Genomic DNA, 12,139 nt, shown 5'->3' on the forward strand with positions numbered 1-12,139 from the left:
AGGGCCAAAGCCAAATTCTGTGTTGTACACTGAGCCACTACAAACTGGAAGGGGACCCACAACAGGCTCAAAACAAGCCAGTTAGCAGGGAGATAAGCCCTTAAAATCCCCACAGACCAGCGGTTCTCAAACTGAGAGTCAGGACCCCAAAGCAGGTCGCGACCTCATGTTAATGGGGTCGCCAGGGCTGGTTTAGACTTGCTGGGGCCCAAGGACAAAGCCCAAGGGCTTTAGCCATGGGCATCAGGACTCAGATTACAGACCCCTGTCTGGGACTGAAGCCCTTGGGCTTTGGCTGACCCACCCCCATAGAGCTCCGGCTAGCTCAGGCCTCAGTCCCCCCTCCTGGGGTCGTGTCATAATTTTTATTGTCGAAAGGGAGTCGCACTGCAATGAAGTTTGAGAACCTCTGCCATAGGCTAAGTGGCCAGAAGCCCAGACATCTAGTGGGTCTGAGCATAGTGGCAGTGAGGCAAGGAACCCAGCTTTCTACTCCCAGCTGTGACAAACTCAAGCGAGGCCCTTCCCCTCTGCGCTTCAGTTGCTCCACCACGTGAGGGCCAATGCTTAGAAAGCTCTTTGGAGAGAAGTAGTGCCAACCACCCTACTTAGCCAATCCCAGTTCGGACCAGGTCTGCCTCTGAATCCAGCATAAGGCACGTTTCCAGTCCACGTGGAAAAGGGGGCTGTTAGCTCCCTATTAAGGTGGTGTTGTTAGAGCTCCTTTTACCTCTGTCCCACCACAGCCTCGTGAGGACGTCTGACAGACAGAAGTGGTCTTCTCACGAGCCATTCCTAAGTGGCCTACAGTGTGTCTGTGTACATCTCCAAGGGAACACTGGGGAAAGTACCAGCAGGGCCACCCTGACCATGGTTAAAGACTCCTCCAGCCAGAAGCAACATGCATTTCCATTTTCTTGGGCAGTCTGTGAGATTTGAGCCCCAGGTACACACCAGCCAGTTTGTGACCCACCCGCTCCAGAGGGCACTGTTCGTCCCCAAGAAGGCAAATTGGTTTTAATTCAATAGAGACCTCACCCTCCCTTAGAAGCGAATACACTTAAAGGAAAAGCCCTATTTGGCAGCTGTTTGTACAGGCAGGCAAGTTACTCAGTTCTTCCTTACACAAAAGAAAGGATCATCTGAGGGGATCTTCCCCAGGGTAGCTGCCTGGGGGCAGACGGCTGTCAGAGAGGGCAGTTTGCACTGGTGCAGGTAACCCTGATTTCAGGCAGGGTTGGGTGCCACCAGCCATTTATGCTAGTGCAGCTACTGCAGTGGGTGGAATGCAGGCAGCTCCCAAGGCCTAGGAATTGGAGGCAGCAGTGCTGTCAGCCAGCCCGCAAGAGACCTGCCCCCACCCAGCCAATCTGGCTCACTGGGTTTACCCACACTTACTCCAACTCATGCTTTGCTTCCCATGAGAACCATAGGACTGGAAGGGACCTCGAGAGGAATCTAGTCCAGTCTCCTGTACTCAAGGCAGGACTAAGTATTATCTAGACCAGTGGAATTCAAAGCCGGTCTGCTGCTTGTTTAGGGAAAGCCCCTGGCGGGCCAGGTCGGTTTGTTTACCTGCCGCGTCCGCAGGTTCGGCCGATCGTGACTCCCACTGGCCCCGGTTCGCTGCTCCCGGCCAATGGGAGCTGCGGGAAGCGGCATGGGCCGAGGGATGTGCTGGCCGCCCTTCCCGCAGCCCCCATTGGCCGGGAGCGGCGAACCGGGGCCAGTGGGAGCCGCGATCGGCCGAACCTGCGGACGCGGCAGGTAAACAAACCGGCCTGGCCCGCCAGGGGCTTTCCCTAAACAAGCGGCAGATTGGCTTTGAGAACCACTGATATAGACCATCCCTGACAGGTTTTTGTCTAACCTGCTCTGAAAAATATCCAATGACAGAGATTCCACAACCTCCCTGGGCAATTTATTCCAGTGTTTAACCACCCTGACAGGTAGAAAACCTAAACCGCCCTTGCTGAAATTTAAGCCCATTGCCTCTTGTCCTATCCTCAGAGGGCAGAAAGTCCCCATAATGCAATGTACTCCAGCCATACTCTTTCCCCCGAAATGCCCCTGGAAGCATGGAAGCAGGCAGATGGAGGGATAAGAGATTGAAGGGGGAATATGATCTCACTACATCTATCCTAGGTATTTCTATGGCTCGACCCCACCTTCAAGGCATCAACGTCTCAGTTAAGGGCTGCAGCGTTATGAACTGTGGACTGAGTTGCCCTCTCAGTCCAAGACTGTTGGGTCCATCCAGGGCAGGTAGAAGAGGGGATTTCAGGTGATAAACGGGCATTTCAGCCTCCGGGGCTGTCTGTGCTCCCCACCTCACACCTGTGTCTCTCCCCACAATACGCCAGGAGTCCAGTAGTTTTTAAATCAGATCAGGTGATCCCACAAGGTTTCCCTCTGCAGAGAAGGATCCTAACAAAGCCACACTGCTCCATTTGGAAGGTGCCTGCTTTTCTAGACAGTAAGTGTACTCGGTTTTAAGAAGAGAGGTGCCACTTTCTTAGATTTGTGGGTGCGTGTTTGGTTTTTTTGTTTTGTTTTAAAATGGGGTGTCTCCATCACTAGGCTTCATCTATAGTTCACTATCACACTATATGGGTACTTACCAATATCTCACCCTTTATGTGCGCAAAATTAGGATTGCGGGTAAAAAGGAAAAAAAGGACGAGGAGACAGAACAGTGAGGAAAACAAAGTGATGGAGGGGGAAGAAGAAGCAGGAAGCACAAAAATGATAGAAAAAAAAAGCAGAAAAAACAGCAAAAGAAAACAGTTACATGCTATTAATTATATTTATACAGTGTTAATGTCTCATTACAGTGTTTTCAAACAAGAAGCAAATGTCCGTATGCGTTACATACGGCAAGACTGACACCATGCAATGGGGACATTTCTAATCCTGTTCTCAAGTCATGCAAACTAAATAGCAATACCACTCAGAACTGGAAGGCTGTGTGGAGAGAGAATCAAGGTTTAACTTCGCTCCCTGGTACTTTCTGATGCTAACCTTCCCCACGCCCATCCCCTGCTAGACATCTGGCTTGTAATAAGATGGGGCACATATTTTACACATGCCCTCTGGTGCTGTTTTCCACTTGCCTAGACTATCTGTTACCTAGGAAGGGTTCATATGTAAAGATCTATTACCCTAAGAACGGATGCAGGTGGGCGCTAGCTATATAGGCATTTGGAGGTTCTATGCCTTGCAGCATATACCTGTATTGTGTGTCTGCAAATACACAGGATAAAATAGAAACCCCTGCACCTTCAGACAGGGGGATAGTGCGGCAACTGGTCTGAATTCAGCTCTCCAGAGACTTCTGAGTCTGCAAAATGCAGCTCTAGAATTGTACCGAATAGGTTTACATGGCTTCAAGTGGGACCCAAACATACTCAGCCACTTCTGCCTATGCTGCCAAGAGAGATGCAGTTATTAAACTGGTGTGTAGTACCTGATTTGGGATGGCTCTTTTCTTGTTCAGCTGGGTGCTCCTCTGCTGGGCACTGAAATAGAAAAAGCAAACCAGCTTCACATTGACAGCACAAGGTGCCTGAGAAACACTCAGCTCCTGCAGCCAGAGCCCCAGCTTGCTTTCGCTGGCTATCGTCTACATCAGCCGTTCGCTTGCAAGGCACTATCTAGCGCACTTAGTTAAGTCAGACAGCGAGGAGAGGAGCGGAATAGGGAAATGCCTAGTCCTGGGGGGGGTAAGGCCTGCTGGACAGAACACAACACCGACAGTCTCTTTTGATGGCATCTGAGGCTATCCGAGCTCTCCACTAATGGCCAATTGAACTTGAGAGGCTAGGAGATTTCTGAAGTGTTCTGTTTATCAGCTGCACAAGCCAGCAGCGCTCACGGGGCACTAGGGGGCTTTCAGAGCATCTGGCTGATTCACTCTAGTACAACGCTCCCTCCCGGGCGTCCGGCAGCAACAGACTACAGCTCGTTGTGGAGGAAGCGTCACACGTTAGCTGTATTTGGCCACTAGCAGGGCAAGAGGATAAAGAATTCATGGCCTTGGTTAGTGAACCCAGCCATGCTCGGGCTATGCCCATCACCATGGTATCCAAGGGGGTAGGTAGGTTGAACATTTCTGCTCTGGATTAGATATTTGAGATGTATCTACAGTCCTTTTGCTCCCCACGGGGCATGCCTGGGGTGTGCTGCCCAGAGCTCCACAGCTACCTCTACAGGCTAATCAAAGAGCCCAAGGCTGTAGTGGCAGGTAGGAGTTTGCTGGGGCAGCGGGGTTTGAAGGAGAGTAGCAGATGGCCAGGGGAAATCCAAGGGTGTCTGTGCACGGCGACACTTGCAGTGAAGTTGGGTGCAACTGACTAGATTCTGGACGTGCTCCTGAAAGTTACAGGAGTAACTGACTCACAGTTGCTCCCTCACAGGCTGGGAGGCAGGACTGTTTGTCAAATGCTCAGCATCACTCCATGAGGCGCTCAGGCTCTGCCTAATTTAAAATCAGCATTCACAAGGCTGTTCCAGCTACTGTAACCGCATCCTTCGGCGCTGCTGAAGGTAAAGGCAAGCAGGAGTCCGTTCCCACGTCACCCAATTACATACGGTTTCCGACAGGTACCCACCCTGCTGTCAAGTGCTGCTCAGTGTAACAGCTGGGGGTGTTAGAGAAGGTTCAGGAGAGTCCAGAGGAAAGAGTGAGGTGGTTCAAAGGAAAAACAGGAAAAATTATGAGAGGAGAGAACTGTGAATGAAGTGTGAAAAGCAGAGACTTAAAGAGGGGGGGAAAAACCAGAGGAAAACCAGAAATGAATCCGAAGGTGAGAAGGGGAGCCCCGATCATGCTGCCATAAGACAGCCCTTGGGCTGACTGCATTCACTCAACCAACAAGAGGGCGCTTCCATCCTTGGGGCTTGCCTACATGGGGAGTTGTTCCTGATTAACTCCAGGTACGGATACTCTCACTCCAGATACAGGCATCCACACGGAGTTAATCAGGAAGAGTTAATCCACTTTAAATTTACACTCTACCTTATTAGGGATTAATTTTCATGTGTAGACAAGTCCTTGGCTCAGTTCTTCCTTTGCTATGGGAGGTTTAGTTCATACCCACTATATAGTTTGAGACTGCTCTGGTGCACATTTAGAAGATCCCTGTTTCCTTGGCCAAAACACAAGCACCAGTCAGTGAGACTAAGAGACCTACTACCCTTTCCCCTACCCTCTGTCTGGTCTAGTTTCATCTTAAACTCTCTGGGGCAGGGATCTTCCATTACTCTGCAGTGCACCCAGCCCAATGGTGCCCCCGACCTTGGCTGGTCCCTAGGCACTACACTCCCTGTCCCCTTCAGGCAAAGGCCCTTTACCCAAGGCCCTGAAGACCAGACTCACTTTAGAGAAGCAATGGGAACAGCATATGTGAAGCCAGTGCTGCCCCCACCGACCGCACCCAGCCCTAAAGCGTTTGACGCCAGCCCTGCAGCTGTAACAGAGAGAGGCAAAGTCTCCGACATCCACTGAACAGGTTTACAGCTTTCAGGACTGTTCAGCTCCCTGCCCTATGGGCTCTGAGTTGCTGCTCTACCCCCCTTCAATGCTCATTGATTACTTGCAAGTAAGTGCCTTGGTTACCTAGAGGTCCTGCAACCCACACTTCCCAGCTACAGCAGGTAGGCACCTACTTGGCAAATCCAATGAAGTCTTCATGGTTAGTGTTGATATAGGAGAGCTCAATGTCGATCAATAGTAGAATCTGGAAAGACACATACACCCGAGTCAGCTGAACACAGTAACAGGCCTACAATGAAAGTGCCACTTTCAGCACATCAGGCGTCAGCACTGGTCAATCAAAGCTGCCCCCCAGCACCGAGACTTGTCTGGAAAGCCCTACGCGCTGCTGCAGAGATCAACAGTGGTAGCAGAAAGGTGCAGTTTGAATTGCTACCAGCAGAGGGTACTGTAGGATTGTTGGTGCCCTATGTGAGAGGTGTGCTGGGCTCAAAGGATTTGCAAAGTGGAGCAGGATGTTATTTTACCGCATGGCTCTAGTTGGAGTGTCAGGTTCTCCCCAAACAGCACTGAGATCAGACACCCTTCTGTCCTGAACGAGTCACATTTTACTTCGCCCTCTGCGCGGATCACAACCCCCAAAGTGCTGGACGCATCGCAGGACAGACATGCTCCCTACATCACAAGAGCAGCTTACCTGGTCCTTTGTTTTTCCTTCCCGTTCCCTGATGTAAGTGGTAACGATCCTCTCGGTCTCCTCTCGTAACCTGGGGTAGGAGCCAAGCTGAGAAGCAGGGAGTAAGAGTGGAAGATCAGATCACGGCAGCCATCATGGTAGCCACAAAAAGCTTGACACAAGAAGCACTCACAAAACTGAAGAGGGCAGGAAAGGACCGGACTAAGCCCCAGTTTTGTCGGTAGGACAGAAGTGGGGCTCAGAGGACAGCAAAGAAAAGTCAGTTCTCTGCTGTTTCTGTAGAGATTAGCAGGATCAGCTTCTGGTGGGTCTTAAGTGTGTTTAGCAAATGTACGGTCTCTTTCCCACCCCCCACAGATAAGCAGATCCCCCAAGCATGAAGCCTGGGCTAATGCTAAGCAAGGTGACCGAAATTCCTTTCCAGAGATACTGGCCCTCAGCTATTTCAGGAGCGTTTTTAGCCTTTGTTGCTATGGTGCGAAGCAACACCTGTGCAATATGTCTCTGCAGGACCCATGCCAGAAAGCCAAGTTAACATTAGGAGTCTAGACTTGCAGGTGTGTCCTTGGCTGAAGGTGTTCAGATGTCCATGGACACAGATCCCCAAAATGTTAGTTTAATGGTCTCAAACTCACTTTGATCAGCTGGGTCCTGCGAGCCAGTACATTCCAGATGTTCAGATTAGACAGAGGAAGAATTAAGACCAGTTACCTTTTCCGCACACTTTTTAATGACAGTGGCCAGCTCTGAGACCACCAGATCAACACACTTCAAACTGGGCTCTTTGAGTTTTACAATCTGTTTTTTCACTATAGCTTCAAAAGCCATGTCAGGCGTGAAGAGCCCCGTCCTGCCTCATGCAGAGCACAAGAGTGGAAAGATGAGACACCAAAAGGCACGCAGGGTGGAAAAAACAGCAACCAAGACAGAAAGAAAAGAAAATGAGATTAAAAAAAAGGTTAGTAACATGCAAAGGGAAAAGCAGCAGCACTTGCTGCAGGAAATTCCTTCAGTTTCCTCAGATTCATTTTAAAAATACACTTAATTTACTATCAGGTTCTTAATTCACCTTGTTAAATCCTGGCCTTCATAAGGATCTGATTCTCATTCACCGGCTCACCACTGCTGTGCCCCTTATGTGATCATTGACACTGGCACAAAGTGACTACAACGGGGGGACGATGGTGAATCTTTCCCACCCCCTGGCTATTCCAGGAGCCAAAAGCAGGTGATGGCATCGCACCAGAACCTGAGCCCTAACCATCTTGCTCAACTGGGCCTTTAATAAAGGCGAAGGTCCCTTTGCTTCCCTCCCCCTCCACGCCAAGCTTCAAGTTAGCAGCTGATCTAGCGCCCTGCTAGGCTTCAAGATTGCTGCTGTACCATGGGGAAGGTGACATAGCCTGCTGCCTTCTGAGGGCATGGAGCGCCGGTTTCTTTCTTTAGCTGTTTGAGATTGCCACTGCTACGAATCACATGGAAGTTGAGGGACGGGGGAGGAAGCCAACTGCTGCCATTTCCAGATTCCCCAATCTATTGGTTTATTAGGGCTAGACCAGGTGGGTGGTACTTGGTAAAGAGCACTGCTAACACCAGAGAAGCCCGGCTTGAACAAGCTGTTCGGATTTGATCCGGATTCCTGTGGAAGCAGACTACCTGCCTAGGAGAACTCGTCTGCATGTTACTCCTGCAAGCTGCCATGCTGACTCGCTACAAAGCCGTCTCTGAGTTTTCCCCGCCATGGGCCTGAAGGAACTTTGGCAGCAAGTGCTGGCTTTTCCATGTTACACAGATCACTACAATCACAGTAAAACAGCACCACTCCTGATCCAGAAACAAACAGCCCCCCCCTCCCCAGGTCCTACAATATGAACCACTGGACGAGTGCTGAAGTTCTCTGCTCAAGCAAGACACTTTGGGAAGCAGGAGCTGGGGGCTATTTCACTTTTCGGAATGGCCTCAAAGTGGCGAACGGCCTTTTACTACGGACATAAGCACTTGTCAAGTTCTGGATGTGCCTGGTAGACAGACTGGATCAGAGCTGGGGATCCATCTAATCCAGGATCCTGCCTCTGAACAGCTAACTTTTAGAGACGTGAATTTTTTTAAGAAATTTCCTCAATCCATTACTACCAGATCACGCTAAAAAGCAGAGTTGCCCCAAGAAGCTAGTTATTAACTATGGAAGTGGCTGATTTATCCCAGGCTACTGCGTAGTACCAGGGTAATTAATGCTTCCGGAGAGTGAGAAACCTTTCGAAATGGTGCTCACTATCGAGCACTTCATTAATTGCAGGATTTATAAACAAGCCACAATGAATGTGAAGATCATTTGCTACAATAGCTGCTTCCAGCTTTTGCTCCCAGTCTCCACAGCTTCCCAGAGTGTAGCAAAGCAGCAGCTGAACTCACAGATGGAGAAGACGCATGCTAAGACAGGCACCAGAACCCAGGAACAGCCTGCCCACCTGCCTGGCAGACTCCCAAGCGCTCGGAGGCAAAACCCTTGGCAGCTTCTGTTCCAGTCTGCCACAGAGCACTGCAGCTGGAGGTCACATGGACAGAGTTTGAGATCCTCCCACGGGGACAGAGCCCAGAGACTTTGTGCGCGTTAGGATCATCAATCATCATCATCATCATCATCCCTAGCTCTTACAGAGCACTGCCCATCAGTCGATCTTGAAGTGCTTTACCAAGCACGGCAGTACCGTGACCCCCATTTTACAAACGGGCTATGGAGGCCCAGAGAAGGGGAGTGACACACTCAAGGGTCACCCTGCAGGCCAGCGTCAGAGCTGGGAACAGAACCCCAGTCTGCAGAGTCCCAGTTCGGTGCTCTATTCACTAAGCCACACTGAGACAGAGGTCCCATGGTGCTGGGCACTGTCTGGATCTTTATCACGACCCAGGGCAGGGACGGTATTCCTCAGAGCTGGGCAATGCCAGCATCTCAGGTGGGACGGAGGCAACCCTCCTTCCCTCTGTCCAGGGCCAGGCATGCCAATCAGGTGAGTGAGGAGGTGTTCACATTAGGTTAGTGAGCAGGCTAGGAGTGAAGGGTCAGCGTGACAGGTTTTGCCTACACACATCCAGCTCTGGGGAGTTTTCCAGGCAGGAGAGAACGTTGACAGCACATGTGCTTTGCCACCCCACTAGTAGGAAGGGGCTGGAGAGGCTCCAGCGGGTTCAATACCTTACTGGTACACTGTCTAACTGTATTGATTAACTCCTGAATAACCAGGTCGACACACTTCAGACAAGGCTCTTTCAGCTTCACCACCTGCTTTTTCACAATGGCCTCGAATGCCAAGTCTGGTGTGAAAAGCCCCGTCCTACAGGCAGTCGCACGCAGGGGTGAGGGAGGGCAGAGACATGGCAAAGAAAAAACAAAATGGGTGAACAGGTTTAAAGGCAACTGTCTGTGACCTGACGAGAGAGCAGCAGAGACATCGACTCCCTCCCCCAGACAGACAGGCCTCGATACCAACAGGACCTTCACTTGGGGATGTGCAGCCGTAATCATCCCATGGAGCGGGGGTGGGTTAAGCCTCCAATCGAGAGCATGATGCTGCTTTGTGACTTAGACGCACACAAAGCTGCTCTCTAAGGATCGGGAGTCACTGCCTAGTGCAGAGACATTTAAGGCAATTTTATTGTAGGTCACATCTATGCTGCAAGTGGACGGGCAAGGAGCCTTTTCAACCCCATGCAGCATTTCAAGAGCAGATTAGGCAATTCCCGAGTCAATATTCAGGCAGAGGGAACACAAGTGGGAACAGCCCAGGAAGGCAGACGTGCTAAGAGGAGGAATAAGTCTAAGGTGAGGCCTCTTTGGGATGATAAACTCAGCCCTGTCAGGCCGAGGGTTCACTAGCTCTCAGAGCTACATCCTCAGTGCAGCATGGGCTGAGCATCTGGATTAATCCAAGTGCAGCTCCATCACTGAGCTTAGTCCGTGCCGAATGGATCTTCTTTGACAGCATCCCTGAGCCAGAAGTTCCCAAGCGCAACAGTACAGTAATAACCTGGATCCCTTTTCCTTTACTTGGAAGTTTAGATCTCAAAACACACTCCCCACATACTATTTTCTGCCCATCTGGGAAGATGCACAAGGCAACGGAGGAATTCTTTTATTCTCGGATTTCAAGGGACAACAGTAAACAGATCTCACTCCTTCACTAAACTCTACCAGCGAGACTAACAGAGACAACATTTAGAGTTTGCTCTTGGTTCTCAATGGAGACGGCTTCATTAGTGGAGCCATCACATCCCTACTCCCAGAATCAGAGTTAGATCAAATACTACACTGTCCAGACACGTGGAAGAAAACTACATCGGCAACGTAACTGTTAAGCATCTAATTCTCTCTACCCATTTCCAATAACACCTTTTGCTTCCACACGACACACAAGCTGGCTGTAGCCGTTCAGAACTGACAGCTACACAAGGTTCACGGTACGAGTGTTTATCATAGAATAATGGTACAAACATGACTAAACTGCTCATAGGAAAACAAGACGCGTTATTGGTGCTAAAGACCGCCTGCTCCGATACTTGCCTTATGCCGTGGATGTTTTTAATTGCATAGCTAATTTCTCGCCTCAAGTCCTTTTCATCAAATTCCATCTACAAAAGAAACACGACAGTTAGATTATACAGCAAGGCCCTTCTGGGTTGAAGCACAATCACAGCTCAGGCTTCTAACCGAAGGTGGCTCATGTTTAAACTGCTTTCTCATACAGCCACAAGAGGCAAACATATGCCTACCTGTTTGTAGCTGTAGACAGCATACCATTGGCACCAAGTACTTCTGACCTGTAAAGAGACACTGCCGCTCTCCCCCAAGGAGCTTGCCATGTAGGTAAGCAGTGGAAAGGCTGAGACAATGAGCAGTGAATTATAGCACATCTTGTTAGCACCCTGTGTGTGACAGAGGTGCAAGTGGGGGCACAGCAGACTGCCTGCCCTCCCGTAAGACCTGACGTTTCTGTTTTATTATGGGGTGTCTGGAGTAGGTAGGTAGAACACCTTTCAGCTGCCCTGCTTTATAAGTCAGGGAGGAGGTTTTGCTTGCCTAGAAACATCAGCACCAACTGCTGATCTGCCACATCCCAGGACAGCTGATCCCAAAGACAACATCCCATCCCTCTCTGTCTCGTCAAGAGAAGGAGACAAGCTAGTCTGTGCCCATCTCACAGCTCTGCTCTGGCAAAGATGCTTATGCCATGCAGCAATGGATGAATGGGAGGAGAGAGGTTCCTAACCAGCTCAGCTGTTTAGCTAAGCAGTAGATCAACCCAACACCAGGGAAGGATGGTCAACAGACCCTTCTGCTGGCTGCCCAACAAGCAGAAAGCCTGAAGACAGGCATACACATTGGAGACACTCCCTCCAGCCCTATGGCTGGCAACCAGTGACATTCAGCTTTGCGTGGGGAGAGAAAACACCACCGCTGGACAGAAGTAGTAAAACCAGCGTTCGCTTTACCTTCACCAGCTCGAAGGGGAATCTCTCGTGGAAGATGCGATTAATTCTGGCACCACCAGAGAGTTCTAGTGTGTCCACTTGGTCTCCTGAGCCTTCAATTCGCTTCTCAAAGTCCACCCCAAACTGCTGGACCATCCTGCAGAGAACCAGCAGGAGTAACAGGCATTAGCCAAATACGGCAAAGGCTGTAACGGACCAGCCATTCAGGCTACGGCCACACTATATTCAGAGCCATGCTAGCCATAATCTCTATTTCATCTGGGCAGGGCCATTTGAGAATTCTCTTCTACTTCCATAAAAGCAACAGAGGGTCCTGTGGCACCTTTAAGACTAACAGAAGTATTGGAGCATAAGCTTTCGTGGGTGAATGCCCACTTCATCAGACGCAAGTGATGAAGTGGGCATTCACCCACAAAAGTTTATGCTCCAATACGTCTGTTAGTCTTAAAGGTGCCACAGGA

General features: G+C 50.2%; 1 protein-coding gene across 1 annotated transcript in view; it reads right to left on the bottom strand.

Moving 5' to 3' along the window:
- The window catches only part of DNM2 (dynamin 2), a 54,705-nt gene that overhangs the window by 18,015 nt on the left and 24,551 nt on the right, over positions 1-12,139 (bottom strand). Inside the window, exons 5-12 of the mRNA XM_029913705.1 lie at positions 11,679-11,814; positions 10,750-10,817; positions 9,385-9,523; positions 6,192-6,278; positions 5,668-5,738; positions 4,611-4,640; positions 3,467-3,518; positions 2,622-2,633 (exon numbers count right to left, since the gene is read on the bottom strand). Of these exons, the coding sequence (XP_029769565.1) occupies positions 2,622-2,633; positions 3,467-3,518; positions 4,611-4,640; positions 5,668-5,738; positions 6,192-6,278; positions 9,385-9,523; positions 10,750-10,817; positions 11,679-11,814 (595 nt within the window). The remainder of the gene's footprint in view (positions 1-2,621; positions 2,634-3,466; positions 3,519-4,610; positions 4,641-5,667; positions 5,739-6,191; positions 6,279-9,384; positions 9,524-10,749; positions 10,818-11,678; positions 11,815-12,139) is intronic.

Source organism: Terrapene carolina, unplaced genomic scaffold, assembly GCF_002925995.2.
Source record: "Terrapene carolina triunguis isolate 2854851 unplaced genomic scaffold, T_m_triunguis-2.0 Scaffold833, whole genome shotgun sequence".
Taxonomy (NCBI): domain Eukaryota; kingdom Metazoa; phylum Chordata; order Testudines; family Emydidae; genus Terrapene; species Terrapene triunguis.